The sequence below is a fragment of the Scyliorhinus torazame genome, chromosome 16 (assembly GCF_047496885.1).
Source record: "Scyliorhinus torazame isolate Kashiwa2021f chromosome 16, sScyTor2.1, whole genome shotgun sequence".
NCBI lineage: Eukaryota > Metazoa > Chordata > Chondrichthyes > Carcharhiniformes > Scyliorhinidae > Scyliorhinus > Scyliorhinus torazame.
Genome location: NC_092722.1, coordinates 15839038 through 15856414, shown reverse-complemented (window position 1 = coordinate 15856414; position 17377 = coordinate 15839038). Strand labels below are relative to the sequence as shown.

General features: G+C 47.4%; 1 protein-coding gene across 5 annotated transcripts in view; it reads right to left on the bottom strand.

The window, feature by feature from the left end:
- Positions 1-17377, bottom strand: part of gpr153 (G protein-coupled receptor 153) — a 103437-nt gene that overhangs the window by 41876 nt on the left and 44184 nt on the right. For 4 of the 5 annotated variants that reach the window (XM_072478007.1, XM_072478008.1, XM_072478009.1 and 1 more), the window contains exons 2-3: positions 14996-15039; positions 12950-13489 (exon numbers count right to left, since the gene is read on the bottom strand). In XM_072478007.1, the coding sequence (XP_072334108.1) occupies positions 12950-13335 (386 nt within the window). In that variant the 5' untranslated portion in view covers positions 13336-13489; positions 14996-15039. Of the gene's footprint in view, positions 1-12949; positions 13490-14995; positions 15040-15300; positions 15370-17377 lie in introns of those variants that run through there. The other variant, XM_072478010.1, reaches the window with a different exon arrangement.

Below are 17377 nucleotides of genomic sequence, written 5' to 3'. Positions count from 1 at the left end.
ACGGCAAGGGGCGAGGGGCTACGGCAAGGGGCGAGGGGCTACGGCAAGGGGCTACGGCAAGGGGCGAGGGGCTACGGCAAGGGGCGAGGGGCTACGGCAAGGGGCGAGGGGCTACGGCAAGGGGCGAGGGGCTACGGCAAGGGGCGAGGGGCTACGGCAAGGGGCGAGGGGCTACGGCAAGGGGCGAGGGGCTACGGCAAGGGGCGAGGGGCTACGGCAAGGGGCGAGGGGCTACGGCAAGGGGCGAGGGGCTACGGCAAGGGGCGAGGGGCTACGGCAAGGGCCGAGGGGCTACGGCAAGGGGCGAGGGGCTACGGCAAGGGGCGAGGGGCTACGGCAAGGGGCGAGGGGCTACGGCAAGGGGCGAGGGGCTACGGCAAGGGGCGAGGGGCTACGGCAAGGGGCGAGGGGCTACGGCAAGGGGCGAGGGGCTACGGCAAGGGGCGAGGGGCTACGGCAAGGGGCGAGGGGCTACGGCAAGGGGCGAGGGGCTACGGCAAGGGGCGAGGGGCTACGGCAAGGGGCGAGGGGCTACGGCAAGGGGCGAGGGGCTACGGCAAGGGGCGAGGGGCTACGGCAAGGGGCGAGGGGCTACGGGAAGAGGTGAGGAGCAGAGGCAAAGAGTTGCGGGAAGAGGCAAGGAACTTCAGTAAGGGGCCTAATGATGTGTTTAGATGGACAAAAGCTTATTTAATTATTATTTTTGTCTTCTAAGTGCTGGTCTGGTCCCTGCATAAAAGTCTTCATCTTTAAAAGACATCAACTTCATGCTAGCTGTGTTCTCCTGACAATAGATTAATTATTCACTACGACTGTACCCCAGGGTCTGATTTAAATATTTGTGAATAGTCCCTCCCAAACAAATTAAAATTCAGTCACACCCCCTGTTCAATTATTCAAAGGACAGTTTAGTATATTAAATAAGGGTGTGCTGTACCGCAGCTCTTAACGAGCAGACGCTTAGCTGATCAAAGCAACCTCATATATGGGGAAGATGCTATCTTCCATAGAATCCCTACAATGCAGAAGGAGGCCATTCAGCCCATCGAGTCTGCAACAGCCCTCCGTAAGAGCACCCTACCTAGGCCCAATTCCCACCCTATCCCCTTAACCCACCTAACCTTTCGACACAAAGCAGCAATTTAGCATGGCCTAACCTGCACATCTTTGGACTGTGGGAGGAAATCGGAGCACCAGGAGTAAAAGCAAGCAGAGACGTAACCTAAGGTCGGAATCAAACCCAGGTCCCTGGTGCTGTGAGGCAGCAGTGCTAACCATTGTGCCACCCCACATGTCACTGTGCCACCCTCTGATGAAGGCAATAATACAAGGACTGGCGAGGAAAGAAGGGAAATGCTGCAGTGAAGAATGAGCCAGGTTGCCAACTACTACTAGACATATTTCAGGAGACGTCCCTCCTACCTCCCCTGACCTTGCATACTCAACCCGCCACCCATTCTCCACACCCCCAGCGTCACTCTCTCCACCATTTCTACAAATAGATATCAAAAGTACTGAAAGAATGAAAAAAAACATCGATCTTATGAAGCTCCTAACAATTTTTCTCCCGAGTTTGGAAATGTCCAGGATATTGTTACAATTATTTAAGATTTATTACTAATTAAGTTTTGGACTGTATCTTTAAAGTTAAGGTAGAATGAGCGGGATCATGTGATCTGTTCTGATGTCTGCCTGACCATAAGCCTTGGTGATTTGAAATCAAATTGTTTTATTGGGAAGGAGGTGCAAGTTAGAGACAATGACAATAACCTGTATATTAATAGTGGAGACTGAGAGTCTCCAAAGTTCCAGAAAGTGTTGAGAATATCCGTTGTAAACAGCTGTTTTTTGAACCACCTATTTAGTTCCCAGATGAAAAAGATTTGAGCTCTCAAGGATAGCTAATTAGCATGTATACCTAGATACAAGGCCTAAATGTTTCACATTGCCATGGGGAAGGATGCAGAAAAAAACCATTGTGAAGATCAGAATACAGGCTTCCCTACAAATCAATCAATATCACAGACCGACAGCATTTTTTTGTGGTCAGCAGAGAGAAGAGGCTGTTTAGATTTGCAAACTACTACAGCCTGATACATCGATCCACAGAATCCAGGAAATTTGTACTGGCACAGCCTGGAGGGAATATTCATCTGGACAAGCCAATGCTGGTACTGGATTTGCAAGATTCTCAGAAAGCCAAGTAAAGTGCCTGGAAGTGGTCATTTGAATTTACTACTTCATAAAATGGGGAAAATATGAACCCATTGGAAGTGACTGTGGACTGTCTACGATAAGGATTGTAATTCCATGGAGTGTGCAGTGCCTGATAAGTATGAAAGATAAACATTCCTTTCTATGATTAAATGTATAAGGTGCCAACAAAAATTGTGCTCAGTTAATAGTTTTTTTTAGTCATTTATTACAGCAAAAGTCTTAGAATGTGAAATCAGGTCCGTCATCCTTTTCTACTGGGAGTTCAAATTTTAAACTTTATCAGTCTCGAAGGAGAATATACCAATATTAATCTTTAATGCTTGGAAACTCCAGGGCAATCCTGGAGGATTGGCAACCCTACATCTGAAACGAAAGCCCAAAATGGCCAAAGGAAAGAGTAGCACAAAATGGAAGCCACCTATAACCAGGCTGTTAACATACCCGTGCTCAACCTCAATCTTCCACAATGGTGGTTGATGCAAGAAGCCTTTGCCGATTTCTGGAATATTTTCGATGCTATGGCCATAATGTGAAGAAATAGGAATGTGTGGTGGGCTGTGACAAGTAAATTTTACTGGGTGTCAGTGATTAGATATTGAAGAATAAAATGGGCAAAAAAGACCAGCCTCGTTGGCAGTTCAAGGAAGGAGTACATGAGTCTATGGCTCCCATTGTGAAACACCCTCTCCCCTTCTTTCAAGGCAGTCTCTAAAGACCTCTCGCCAGAGGGACTCAGATTATGTACTGCAAATTAATATTGCACCAGGGCGGAAGGGTGACGCAGTAGTTAGCACTGTTGCCTCACGGCGCCGAGGACCAGTGTTTGGTACTGGTCCCAGGTCACTGTCCGCATGGAATTCGCACATTCTCCCCGTGTCTGCGTGGGTCTCACCACCACAACCCAAAACGATGTGCAGGGTAGATGGATTGTCCACACTAAATTGCCCCTTAATTGGAAATAAAAAGTAAGACGTCTTACAACACCAGTTTCGAAACAAACTTGTTGGACTTTAACCTGGTGTTGTAAGACTTCTTACTGTGCTCACCCCAGTCCAACGCCGGCATCTCCACATCATGAAAATAAAAAGAATTGGCTACTCTAAATTTATTTTAAAAAATGATTGCCCCTTCTGTCCCTAGGCTATGCTGTCCCTTTAATGTTTATGACTAAGAAGTTAAGTCACATACTAACTCAGACTCTGCCCCTTGATGCCAGATTATCAAGTTTGAGCACATAAAATCTAATTTGTGAGCTCCCTGGAACTCACTCTCTAAATTAGAAGGGCTCCCATACGAGTCAGGTACGTCAGACTGAAGTTGCCAGAATTCAATAGGTGGGTTATTGATGGCCGAGGAGACTTGTGTCAGTTTCAGTTAATTAGGGAGGCGGCATTAAGTCTCAGTCATTACAAGTGGTTGATTTTGAAGTTTTGTGAGTTTCCTGTTTGTTGACAATCCTGCCACCAATATAATCAGTACACATTTGCCCGCCAGTGGAAATTTGCGACATAGCCTCCCGTCCACCCACTATCCTGCCCACTCCAGGCTGTAACATTGTGGGGGGTTTTTAAAGCCATTCCCACATGTGGGAACTGCGAAGGCAGGTATTTATTCCACAGCCCCAGTGGAAAATTCCCAAGGAAAGTAAGAGTCAACCATTCTCCTGTGAGAGTACCTTTAAGAAATGGGTGTTTATCAGTGATGTCAGACTGTGGGTGGAGCTGGGCTGTCTGTCAGCTTTTTACTTTCATTTTACGCTGTTTGCTGCAGGGCGTGTTTTAGTTTTGTTTTCTGCGCTGGAGCTGAAGCCAGACAAAGCAGGTGTACTGTTGATCTCTCTGCCATGAAAAAACTATCTCTTGATCATTTGGTGACTCCAGAATTATAATTATTCTCAGTAGTGAATGTAAACCTAATGTGCTTCTGTTAAAAGGAGTTTCTTTTGTCTTCTGGATGTTGTTTGGGAAGTTATTAAGGATTACTTAGTGTTGTATTCTTTGGGGGTTGTATTTGAATTGATGGTTGCTAAGATGTTCACTGTATGTTTTAAAAGGTTAACTTGGGTTCATAGAATAAACATTGTTTTGCTTTAAAGAATACTTTTCCATTTCTGCTGTACCACACCTGTAGAGTGGGCCGTGTGCTCCCCATACCACAATCTATTAAAAGTTGTGGGTCAGGTGAGCTCCATGATACACTTTGGGGTTCTCTAAACCCTGGCTCATAACACCATGTTGACCGGTCGGACTGAACTCGCACAGAAGGCGCCAGTTTTCCTTCCCCAAAAAACATCAGTAAACCAGTTGAGGTTTTAGCTTTTGATTTCCTGATTTTTTAAAACTGAATTTAATTTCTCAGGCTAACATGGTGGTATTTAAACTCATGCCTTCGCTCACTGGCCAATTGTGAATCGAAAGTCCTCTTTACATCACTTTCAAAAGACATTCGATACAGTGCCACACAACAGACTTGAGAGAAAAGTGACTCGTGGAATAGAAAGGATAGCAGCAACTTGGATACAAAATTAGCTGAATAATGGGAAGCGGGAATCATGTGGCGCAATTCTCCCATCGGGAGACGAAGTGCCGATGCCAGAGCGAAAACCGGAGTGTTTCACTCCGGCGTCGGAGGCCGTTCCCAGCCCCCTATTCTCCCGCCCCCGGGGGTCTAGGAGCAGCGCCGCGTCATTTATGTGCACCGGGCCTTGGCACCGCGTAAAAGCGGCGCCGCGTAAATGACGTCATCCGCGCATGCGCAGGTTGACCGGCGCCAACCTGCGCATGCGCAGTTGCCGTCCTCCCCGCGGCCGCCCCGCAAGAAGATGTCGGATGGATCTTGCGGGGCAGCAGAGGAAAGGAGGTCCTCCTTCAGAGACGCCGGCCCGCCGATCAGTGGGCACTGATCACGGGCCAGGCCCCTTTTGAGCTCCCCCCGGTGCAGGAACCCCCCACCCCCCCACAACGTTCCCACGCTGTTCCCGCCGGCAGCGACCAGGGGCGAAATTCTCCCCAAACGGCGCGATGTCTGCCGACTGGCGCCCAAAACGCGCCAATCAGACGGGCATCGCGCCGCCCCAAAGGTGCGGAATGCTCCGCATCTTTGGGGGCCGAGCCCCAACATTGAGGGGCTAGGCCGACGCCGGAGGGATTTCCGCCCCGCCAGCTGGCGGAAACGGCCTTTGTTGCCCCGCCAGCTGGCGCGGAAATGACATGTCGGGGCGGCGCATGCGCGGGAGTGTCAGCGGCCGCTGACAGTTTCCCGCGCGTGCGCAGTGGGGAGAGTCTCTTCCGCCTCCGCCATGGTGGAGACCGTTGCGGAGGCGGAAGGGAAAGAGTGCCCCCACGGCACAGGCCCGCCCGTGGATCGGTGGGCCCCGATCGCAGGCCAAGCCACCGTGGGGGCACCCCCCAGGGTCAGATCGCCCCGCGCCCCCCCCCCCCCCAGGACCCCGGAGCCCGCCCATGCCACCTTGTCCTGCCGGTAAATGGTACTCTAATTTACGCCGGCGGGACAGGCAATTTATCGGCGGGACTTCAGCCCATACGGACCGGAGAATCCAGCAGGGGGCCTGGAAGTGTGGTGGAGGCAGGTTCAATTGAGGCATTCAAGAGGGCGTTAGATGATTATCTGAATAGAAACAAGGCACAGAGGTACGGGGAAAAGGAAAGGGAATGGCACGAAGTTAGAATGCTAATTTGGAGAGCAAATGCAGACATAATGGGCCGAATGGCCTCCTTCTGCACCGTAACAATTCTGTGGTCTCTCTCTCCACCACTTTCATTCCCATTGAACTCATCTCACACCCTCCCACCACCACCTAAAGATTGTGCCGAGGTAACTATTGAGTCAGAGTTTGTCCGTTATAACAATCCTGGCGGGAAAACTGTAGGAATTGGAACACTCTGCCCCAGCCCAATAGAAGGGAAAGAGGCATTTCGCACTCTGACTGCCACTTGATTAAGCAGAAAGAAACTTTCCAACTTCATTTCAATGGAGACTTATTGCATTAATTCAACACAAATACCCAATGAAACATTGCGCAGTACCTGACTTGGACCTCACCTGTGACAAGAGGATATAACGGTCAGGTTGGGCCTGCCATCTGCCAGAAACACATAGAATTTGGCCACACCCATTACAGATTACTTATCACAAATAAAAAACAGGTTGCACTCGCAATGCTGCCACAGAAGAAGCACAAAGCTGGGCCGAGAGTGGAGGTCGTTTCCCAGAGTGAAGTTAAGTACCCATCTTTGATCATTAGAATCAACTAAATTGAATAGGCTCAAAAGAACTTTAATCTATTCATGATCCTTTCCTTTCCAGGACACTTGCCCAACCATCTTCCCATTGCCACCTGAACATCCACTTACACACAGACTGCAACTTCAGTTAAGATCTTGTGAATGGTGACACTTCCTCAGTAACACACTGGAGAATTAACATTGATTCCTCACTCAAGCCTTCATTTGGGATTCAAATCAGAAATGAAGAATGAAATGGGGAACTTACTATTCATGGGTAGCTATGGACAGTCACTACAGATGTTTTTGCGTAATAAATAAAAAGAGTGGGATAGAAATTCTGATTTGGCGGTTTGTTTTTCTGTCCAAATTCCTAGGGGTGCACATCTCCAAAAACCTGTCCTGGTCCACCCACGTCGACGCTACCACCAAGAAAGCACAACAGCGCCCATACTTCCTCAGGAAACGAAGGAAATTCGGCATGTCCACATTGACTCTTACCAACGTTTACAGATGCACCATAGAAAGCATCCTATCAGGCTGCATCACAGCCTGGTATGGCAACTGCTCAGCACAGGACCGCAAGAAACTTCAGAGAGTCGTGAACACAGCCCAGTCCATCACACAAACCTGCCTCCCATCCATTGACTCCATCTACACCTCTCGCTGTCTGGGAAAAGCGGGCAGCATAATTAAAGACCCCTCCTATCCGGCTTACTCACTCTTCCAACTTCTTCCATCGGGCAGGAGGTACAGAAGTCTGAGAACATGCACGAACAGACTCAAAAATAGCTTCTTCCCTGCTGTTACCAGACTCCTAAATGACCCTCTTATGGACTGACCTGGTTAACACTACACCCCTGTATGCTTCAGCCGATGCCGGTGCTTATGTAGTTACATTATATACCTTGTGTTGCCCTATTATGTATTTTCTTTCATTCCCTTTTCTTCCCATGTACTTAGTGATCTGTTGAGCTGCTCGCAGAAAGATACTTTTCACTGTACCTCGGTACATGTGACAATAAACAAATCCAATCCAATCCAATCCATTGGCTAATGGGCTGACAAGCACAGCATTGGAGTTTAAAGTATAGACACCGAGAAACAGCCAATGAACAATAAGTTGGTTCACGTATTACACAGAATGTCGTCTTCCCATCTAATAATCATAACCCAGGGCTTTAAGGGGAAATTAGCTCTCCGAATGAACAATTCTCCTTGAATCATTCTCCCGCCTTCTCCCTATAACCCTGCACGTTCTTCCTTTTCGAATAACAGTCCAATACCCTTCTGAATGCTTCAGTCAAAACCTGCCTGCCCCACACTCTGAGGTAACGCATACCAGACTCCACCCACTCGCTGCATGAAAACCTTTTTCCTCATGTTACTTTTGTTTCTTTTGCCACTTGCTTTCTGTGCCCTCTCGTTCCCGGTCCTTCTGCGAGTAGGAAGTTTCTCCCTATTGACTCGGTCCAGACTCATCATGATTCTGCATCCTTTTCTCTGAGGAAAACAATCCCAACTGCTCCAACCTCATAACTGGAGTTCCTCATACCTGGAACTCCTCATGTCAATCTTTTCTGTATTCTCGCTTTACATTGGTCCTAAAGTGCGCTGCCCAGAACTGGATGCAATACTTCAGCTGAGACCAGACTAGTGTCTTATACAGGTTCAACATAACCTCCTTGCTCTCATGCCCCTATTAATAAAGCCCGGGATACTGTATGCGTTATTAACTGCTCTGTCAACCTGTCCTGCCATCTACAATGGTTTATGCACATGTACATTGTGACCCCTCTGTGCCTGAACGCCAATCAGGTTTGTATCCTTTATTTTATGTTGGCTCTTCATGTTGCTCCTCCCAAATTAATCACTTCCCGAATGAATTTCATCTGCCAATTTTGTCAGCCCATTCCTCCAACTAGTCCATGTCCTTTTGAAGTTCTCCTATCCTCCTCACAGCTCACAATGTTTCCAAGTTTCATATCATCCACAGATTTTTACACCAAGGTCTATGTCATTAATATACATCAGGAAGAACATGGGTCCCAACAACAACTCCTGTGAACTCCACGACAAGCCTTCATCCACCTCGAAAACATCAATTGTCCAGCGCAGTTGGCTGGACAGCTGGTTCGTGATGCAGAGCGAGGCCAACAACGCGGGTTCAATTCCCGTACCGGCTGAGGTTATTGATGAAGGCCCCACCTTCTCAACCTTGCCCCTCGCCTGAGGTGTGGCGATCCTCAGGTTAAATCACCACCAGTCAGCTCTCCCCCCTCAAAGAGGAAAGCAGCCTATGGTCATCTGGGACTATGGGCAGCACGGTGGCATAGTGGTTAGCACTATAGCTTCACAAAGCCAGGGTCCCAGGTTCGATTCCCGGCTTGGGTCACTGTCTGTGTGGAGTCTGCTCGTTCTCCCCGTGTCTGCGTGGGTTTCCTCCGGGTGCTCCGGGTTTCCTCCCACAAGTCCCGAAAGACGTGCTATTAGGCAATTTGAACATTCTGAATTCTCCCTCTGCGAACCCGAACAGGCGCCGGAATGTGGCAACTAGGGACTTTTCATAGTAACCTCATTGCAGTGTTAATGTAAGCCTACTTGTGACAATAAAGATTATTATTATGGCGACTTTATTTTAAATAATGACATTTTGAATACAAAATCACCGTCTCCAGCAAGATCACTTATCGGGTGAGAAATTAAGGAATCCTGAGATCAACACGCAATAACAGACAGTGGCAGCAGTGACTACACCTACAGAGGAACAGTGGAAAAAGGCGGGAGAAGCTTAGAGAAACCCAAAATTCCAGAGCAAGTGAAGAACTGGCCAACCCAGCAACCACACCAGAAGGAAAAACACGGGGACAGCCCAGTGATTTGTAAGACAGGCAGCACGAAAATAGGGAATCTTGACCTCGGGCGATAAATCGCTAATACCCGACATCTCCCACAATCGTTCTAAAACATAGAGGGCCCCAGAAAGGCTGAGCAATGAACAGAATTAGCATAGGTGTTTCACCCAGTACTACAATGCTTCAGGTCTTGTGAGTAAAAACAACAAAGACCATCATGTTAGCACTTTCTTATATGCTGCCGGGAGCATCATTGATGGCGTACTGGTCAGAAAGGGGGTTCACAAAGAGCCAATCCCTCACAAGGATGCAATCGGAACCTTTGAATCATACTTCAGTCTCCACAGAAATATTATGATAGAGAAAGTAAAATTTAATCAATGCAGTCAAAAACAGGGTGAAAGGATTGACTCATTCATCAATGAATTGAGACAATTGAGAGTTTGGAACTTTCAGAGATGACTTGGTCAGAGGTGGAATAGTCATAGGTGTTGAAGATGAAAACCTCTCTTGATGTTTTACAATCTCCAGTAGATTTAACTTTAAGTAAAGCTGCATAACTGGCCAGACAGGCTGGGAAATAGAACAGAATAGAGGGAAATCCCCAGGAACACCCCAATGAAATTGTTCAGTTTGTGGGTTGGAAAACTGAAAGTATGGCGTGCCACCAAACAAGAAGCATCTTGAAAAGGCACTAATTGCCATTTTCCAATGTCCCCGCTTTTTCGGGAAGAAGGCGTACAGATGTGAAGAACGACCCACCCGAATAGTGGTGTCGTGGGTGTGGCACGATGGTACATTTTAATGTGGTGGCTGATCACCGACGGTGTTTATCAGACAGAAAAATCTGTTCAAAAAATTCAAGATGCTGAAAACTGGGAAATCGCCTTCATCCAGAGAAAATAAAAGGAAAATGAAAGACAATATTGGGGTGCTAACATTGCCAATGGACATCCTACTGAATTTAAATTGGACACAGGAGTGGGAGCCTCAATTGTATCTGATAAGAGTTTCATGGCAGAACAAAATACCAACCTTCCTCTATTCAACTCCAAGGTCCAGGAGGAATCGAGCTGAATGTTAAAGGTCAGCTTGATGCAACACTAAAGAACAAAGATAGGAACATTTCTGAAACATTATCCATTATTCAGAATCAAGAATGCTCTTTGTTGAGCAGAAAAGTCTGTATATGGCTGAACCTGCTCATTAAAGTTGGTGAAGTCAACAAAGAAGAGAAAAAAAATACTTTGCCGAGGATGCTGAAACGTTCATGACCTTAACTATTCAGCAATAGAGCAGAAGTTGTAAGAACTTTGTGAGGCTCAAAAGCAAGATGAAGAGTGCACATTCCTTCTGGACGGACGGCCACAGTACATTCCAAGCAACTCCGTCTTGAGGCAACATCACCACATTAGTGTTGTAGATGGTGTATGATTAGTGGTACCACAATTCCTCTGTCGAGCCAAAGCACAACAGTCCGTATGGAGGCCAGATATTTCATGCACTACTGAAGACACGGTCTCCAACAAGGTCACCTTGTATCATTCACAGACAGGAACAGAAAGAGCCACTTCTGCCCTCCTTCCCATCCAGGCCTCAGGAAGGCTTTGGAATGGGCTTCTTTGAATTCAAAGGGATAGTGTTTCTCTTAAATTATTCTCGCTGCGTAGAGATACAAAAGCAACATGGTTTCACCTCTGAAGCCATTATCACCTCCTTGAAGAGGATGTTCTCCAGACATGCCATTCTGGATGTTGTTGTCTCTGACAATAGACCATAATTTACCAATGAATGTTTCCAATCCTTCAAAGCATCATTTGGATTTGTCCACATCGCGGGTTTACCAAAGTACCCTCAGTCTAACGGAGAGGCTGAGCGAGGAGTACAAACTGTGAAAGACTTACTGAAGAAGAATGATGACATTGAGCAGATTATCCCTCTGCAGATTATCTGTTGCAGAATGGATTTGCTCCATGCGAGCTCCTGGTGGGCTACAGGCTTAGAACCCACTTTCCTTTCCTTCCTCACGCGTTGATAGCCAATGTCACGGTGGCAGACCGTGGTCAGATTAGAAAAAGGGAAGGAACATACACAGCAAGTCATTGAGAAGATGAATGAGAAGCACCTTAAAGGAGACCTGTTTTGATGTTCGGTAACCTTGTAACTAGTTAGTGATGTAAATAAAGGTATTTTCAACAGAAGACTAGAGCCTCCAGCAAGACATCTTTCAGAGTAAGAAACTACAGAATCTTGCGACAAACCCACAATAACACAGTTGCTGCTTTCCCTTTCACTCTTTGAGCTATAACTTTGCTCACAAGTATCAAATGCTTTTTGGACATCCATGTACAACACATCAACAACATTGCCTTCATCAATCCTCTCCATTATCTCTTCAAAAAATTTGTACAAATGTCGCAATCTTTTACTTAGGTGATTTACTCTTTGAAATGCGGTGACCTCTCCTATTTAAGTAAAACAGGCAGGAACTGGGGAATCTGTCCCCCCAATATCGAGATCCCTTCTCCAAGTGTTTGTCATCCTTCAGGATTCAGACTTTTGTTCCTGTTCAATCGGAAATCAATCTCAGCTAAGCCATGGGGAAACTATGGCAGCATCATCATTTGGAATATCGATTGAGGGGCAGCACGGTGGCACAGTGGTTAGCACTGCTGCCTCACGGCGCTGTGGTCCCAGGTTCGACCCTGGCCCTGGGTCACTGTCTGTGTGGAATTTGCACATTCTCCCCATGTCTGCGTGGATCTCACCCCCCACAACCCAGAGGTGTGCATGGTAGGTGGATTGGCTACACTAAATTGTCCCCTAATTGGAAAAACAAAATAGGGTACTCTAAATTTAACATAAAAAATGGAAAGTCGATTGCATTTGGGATATGTTAGGAAGAGTTTGGGTTTAAGAAACTCAACTTTTCTTGCCCTTTAATAGAGCAATTTTGAGCATCACAAATGCAATTATCTTCAAGGTGTATGCCTTCTGTCTATTCTACATGCAAGGTGTGTATCTTGGGAAGTGATGCAGAAACAGCTAGTTGCATGCCCAGATATCCCTGCAAGTAATGCATTGATCCCCACAGGAAGTAACCCTTCATTACCATCTCAAATTATAAAAGGTGGCCACAGTTAGGGCCTTAGTTCTTCCATTGTATCTGAAATGTAATGAATCTCTCTAAAACCCCTCCAAATGCACATAGGTCTTGTCCCTTATTGGAATATTGGAACAGGAGTACATCATTCAGCCCCTTTGACCTGTTCCATCATTCATTTAGACCATGGCTGACCTCTATGCTATGGCCCGATACTGGAGCATCAGCATCAAGCAGTTGGTGACGTGTGAGCGTAGCATGCAATATTTCATTTCGACATCCAGATTATAAAGGTGGCTGGCACATCAGATACACCAATATTGGAGAGAGAAGTGCATTTCAACACCAGAATGAGAACTTCAGACTCAATGGGTTTCAGATGTCCCCGTGAGCAGGAGGAAATGTACATGTGTGCATATTCTAGGAACATAGAAACAGGTATGTGGGTGAAGTCAGGGCGACGAATGGAGAAGCTGACGCCATGAGAAAGCCCATTGGCCACATCACAGATTGCAGAGCCACCCGCTTACCTGTAATTGACTGGCCACCTCACCATCCACATGCGGTGATAGGACAGGGAGGTCACGGAGAAGCAAGTCACCAGGGTCAGCGTATAGAACGTGGAAACGAACACTTTGCACAGCCCCTCGTTCCATTCATAGTCCGAATGTTGCCTCCTGAGTTGGATGACTGAGTACATCGTGATGGGGATACCCACGTTAAGAATGTGTGTCCCGGCCAATGTGCAGATGAGGAATTCCAGTGGTTTCCATTTCTTCTGCTTGGCGCTGACGCTCAGGATTCCCCAGGTGTTGGCCAGCAGTGACACTCCCGAGCATATTAGCCAAGCCAACGCGTTGTTGTATAAGCTCAGCTCGTCTGCGTTCTCACTCATGGCGGATCGTGGAGTTCCCATTGCATGGGACCTGTAGCAGATTGTGTGCAAGTGTGTGAGCGAGCAAAGGCATCCTAGGATTGAATCTGTTCCAGTGAGAAGATAGTCAATGGAGCCTCGGGCGCCTTCATCCCACACGTAGGAATATTGCACAGACCCGATAGATCATCATCACCTGCACATTAAAGAAAAGTATTAAACATTACACAAACATGGAATAGCAGAACAGGCTCGAGGGGCTGAATGACCCCAGTTCTGTTCCTTTGAGCTTCTCTCAAAGACCTAATGTGTAAAAGGTACCATCTGATATTGCACTAAACGTACAAACCTGATGGTCCCAGTCTTGTCCCCCATACTGTACTGATCTAACTAACTGCAGTGGGAGCTCTACAATTAGCCTCAGTGCCCCTGGAGGCAGGGAGCACCATCAGCCACTCCCAATTGCTGACTGACTCTCCTCACCTCTCACTGCACTTATGTTGTGTGTCTCTATGTGAACATGTCTGTGTGCATGAGCGCATATCTTCCTGCATGCGTGCACGTGTGTGCACCAGTATGTATGCCCATGTGTGCATGTGCCTGTGTGCGTGTCTGCATGCGCTCGTGTGTGGGCCTGTCCACGCACCATGTATGTGTGTGTGCGCAATATGCCAAATCGAATGTTGATATTTGGCAGATTTCCAATCACAGAAGTATAGCCACCTGGGAATGTGTGTGCAGATATGTCCTCTAACCCAGTGGAGTCATATCCAATTAAGGAGAACAGACCGGTAATTACACAGCAAGTTATCAGAAATGTTGTCATAGGCTTACGTCAATTGATTACTTTGAAGATAATCGTTGTTCTGTTGATAAATTTGCAAACGGTTTGCACACAGCAAAATGTCACAATCAGATGAATGAATCTATTTGTTAGTGGTGTGAATTGGGTGAAGAATTCGGGTCAGACACGGAGTGAAGTCCCAACTCTTCTTCAACTATTCCCTGACAATCCTAGCCCTTCCTGTCCGAGCTCGAGGGGGACTTCACCAGACTGTCTTGGACAGACTGGATTTTGGATCAACACTTGCGTCACACTTATTGCTGGTCTATCTTTCCAACTTCTGGGTTGGCCTGTAAGGGGCAGGGACTCCACCAGCAGAGGTATTGATGTAGGATGAGATAGGGGCTGAAGCAGGAACTCTCTACATCAAAGATACCCATGTCATTGGTCCTCAACAAGACCCTGTACATATGAGTGCCGGAGGTTGGTTTGGTCAGGCACATTCCCCACCCGCCCCCCGCCGCACACACACACACACCCAAACTCTGCAACCCCCCTCCCCCGACCGCCGATTTGCCAGTGCCATTTGCCAGATGCCATGTATCGACACCCAAACCCCCTCACCACCTGCTTCCCCCCCACCCCAACCCCAGAAACCTTGCCAGAGTCAGTGACGGTGATAAGCAGTAGGCAATTCTCCCCATTCACACAGGGGATGCTCCTCTCCGCCGCCGACTCCAGATTCCTGAACCTTCATCGGAATCACAAACTGGAATTCACTCCCACCCTGAAGCAAGGCACTGGGGTGCCAGCCAAGACTGACTGCTCAACCCTGCAATGAATCCCAGAGCTGGAGTAAAGCGAAAACAGGAAAGAAACTGAAAATAAACTGCTAAAAAGATTCAGCACAGCTCCTACCTGCATCGGAGACAAAGCGTTTTCGTCCACTTCAAGCACCCCAACTGGAAAAAAGCAAAGGACATTTCTTGGTGTAAATTATGGCAGGGAAAAAACCTCAAATGTCAGTCTCCTGCAGCAGGAAGCTCGATTCAGCAGCATGGCCAAAGGCTGAGCTGCCAGCAAATTCTTAAAATAAAACCGTAGCTGAAGAAGGAAGATGTACAGCATTAATATCCGAATTCGAGACTCACGCTGCATGTTTATTTAGCATCACAGGTTTCACAAGCAGAAATTAGCCTCTTGTCAGTTTTACACACAGTTACCTCTCATATCCAGACAGACACGTCACGTTGGGAAATGGTTGGGAATGCAGTTTAAATACAGAGGAGGGGTTGTTCAATCTCCAGGAACAGTTTGTGGAAAAGATAAAACATTAATGCAGGCTGATCCCTGCAGAGAGTGTTTCCATGGTCACGCAACGCGTTAGGGGTGATGCAAAACAAAGCATTGGAAAGAATCCAGTCTTAACCTCCTTCTCCTACCAGTGCCTAAATTCCCACCCTTGCCGCATTTTCTGTTGCCTTTCTCATCCCCACAGTGACAAGCATAATATTTCTCTGATATGGAAGGTAAAGGGAAAGGCCATTTGGCCCTAACAAGCTGAACAGCCCATTCAACCCTCTCCTCACCTTAACCTTCAATCCATTAGCTCTCGAGGAAAGAAAGACTTGCATTAATGTAGCACCCTTCACAACCTCAGGTGCTTCAAAAACAATTCAAAGCCAATGAAGCCAACAAAGGCAATGGGTGGCACGGTAGCACAGTGGTTAGCACTGTTGCTTCACAGCGCCAGGGTCCTGGGTCCGATTCCCGGCTTGGGTCACTGCATGCACAGAGTCAGCACGTTCTCCCTGTGTCTGCGTGGGTTTCCTCCGGGTGCTCCGGTTTCCGCCCACAAGTCCCAAAAGACGTGCTTGTTAGGTGAATAGGACATTCTAAATTCTCCCTCCGTGTACCCAAACTTGCGCCGGAGTGTGGCGACTATGGCTTTTCACAGTAACTTCATTGCAGTATTAATGTAAGCCTACTTAGGACAATAAAGATTATTATATGAAAGCCAAGTCGCGCTGGAACCAAATCATTCTGGCAGAACCTCATCCGAACATTGGTGAGAGCAGAATATTAATGAATAGGTGTAGCTTGATGATGCTCACTTGACTGGACACTGATATCAATGATAGTGAGGTTCACAACAGGGAGTCGATTGACATTTTTGGCTGCAGAGGTTTGCACTTATCTTCTGCACGCAAGATACTGGGTTCCATCGTAGTGGGGGATGGGGACCAGGTGGAGCCTCCTCTTTTGAATTGCCTGGTTGTCCATTATCATAGAATTTACAGTGCAGAAGGAGGCCATTCGGCCCATCGAGTCTGCACCGGCTCTTGGAAAGAGCACCCGACCCAAGGTCCACACCTCCACCCTATCCCCATAACCCAGTAACCCCACCCCACACTAAGGGCAATTTTGCACACTAAGGGCAATTTAGCATGGCCAATCCACCTAACCTGCACATCTTTGGGCTGTGGGAGGAAACCGGAGCACCCGGAGGAAACCCACGCACACACGGGGAGGATGTGCAGACTCCGCACAGACAGTGACCCAAGCCGGAATCGAACCTGGGACCCTGAAGCTGTGAAGCAATTGTGCTATCCACAGTGCTACCGTGCTGCCCATTACCAACGTCAAATGGATAAAAAGGGCCTCTAGAACTTTGGGGCCACTGAGTTCACCTGTAACCTGCAGCTTTTGATGTTTAGCAGACAGGTACTAGCTTCATTATATTAAGAAATCATTCCAATGTTTGGTGTTACCCGCATCATACCTGTCCACATACTGCATTGAACCATGGTCTGTCTCCTTGCATTTATTGCCCATCCCTAATTGCCCTTGAGAAGGTGGTGGTGAGCTGTCTTCTTGAACCACTGTAGTCTATGTGGTGTAAGTACACCCACAGTGCTGATAGAGAGGGAGTTCCAGGATTTTGAACCAGCAACAGTGAAGGAACGGCGATAATTTTCAAAGTCAGGATGGTGTGTGACATGCAGGGGAACTTCCAGGTGGTGGTGTTCCCATGTACCTGCTGCCCTTGTTCTTTTGCATGGTAGCAGGCGTGGGTTTGGAAGATGTTGTCTCAGGAATCTTGATGAGTTCCTGCAGTGCATCTTCTAGATGGTACGCACTGCTGCTCCTGTCTGTTGGTAATAGAAGGAGTGAATGTTTAGTGGATGAGGTGCCAATCAAGTGGGCTGCTTTGCACTTGATGGTGTCAATCTTCTGGAGTGTTGTTGGAGCTGTACTCATCCAGATACGTTATTCCATTACACTCCTGATTTGAGCCTT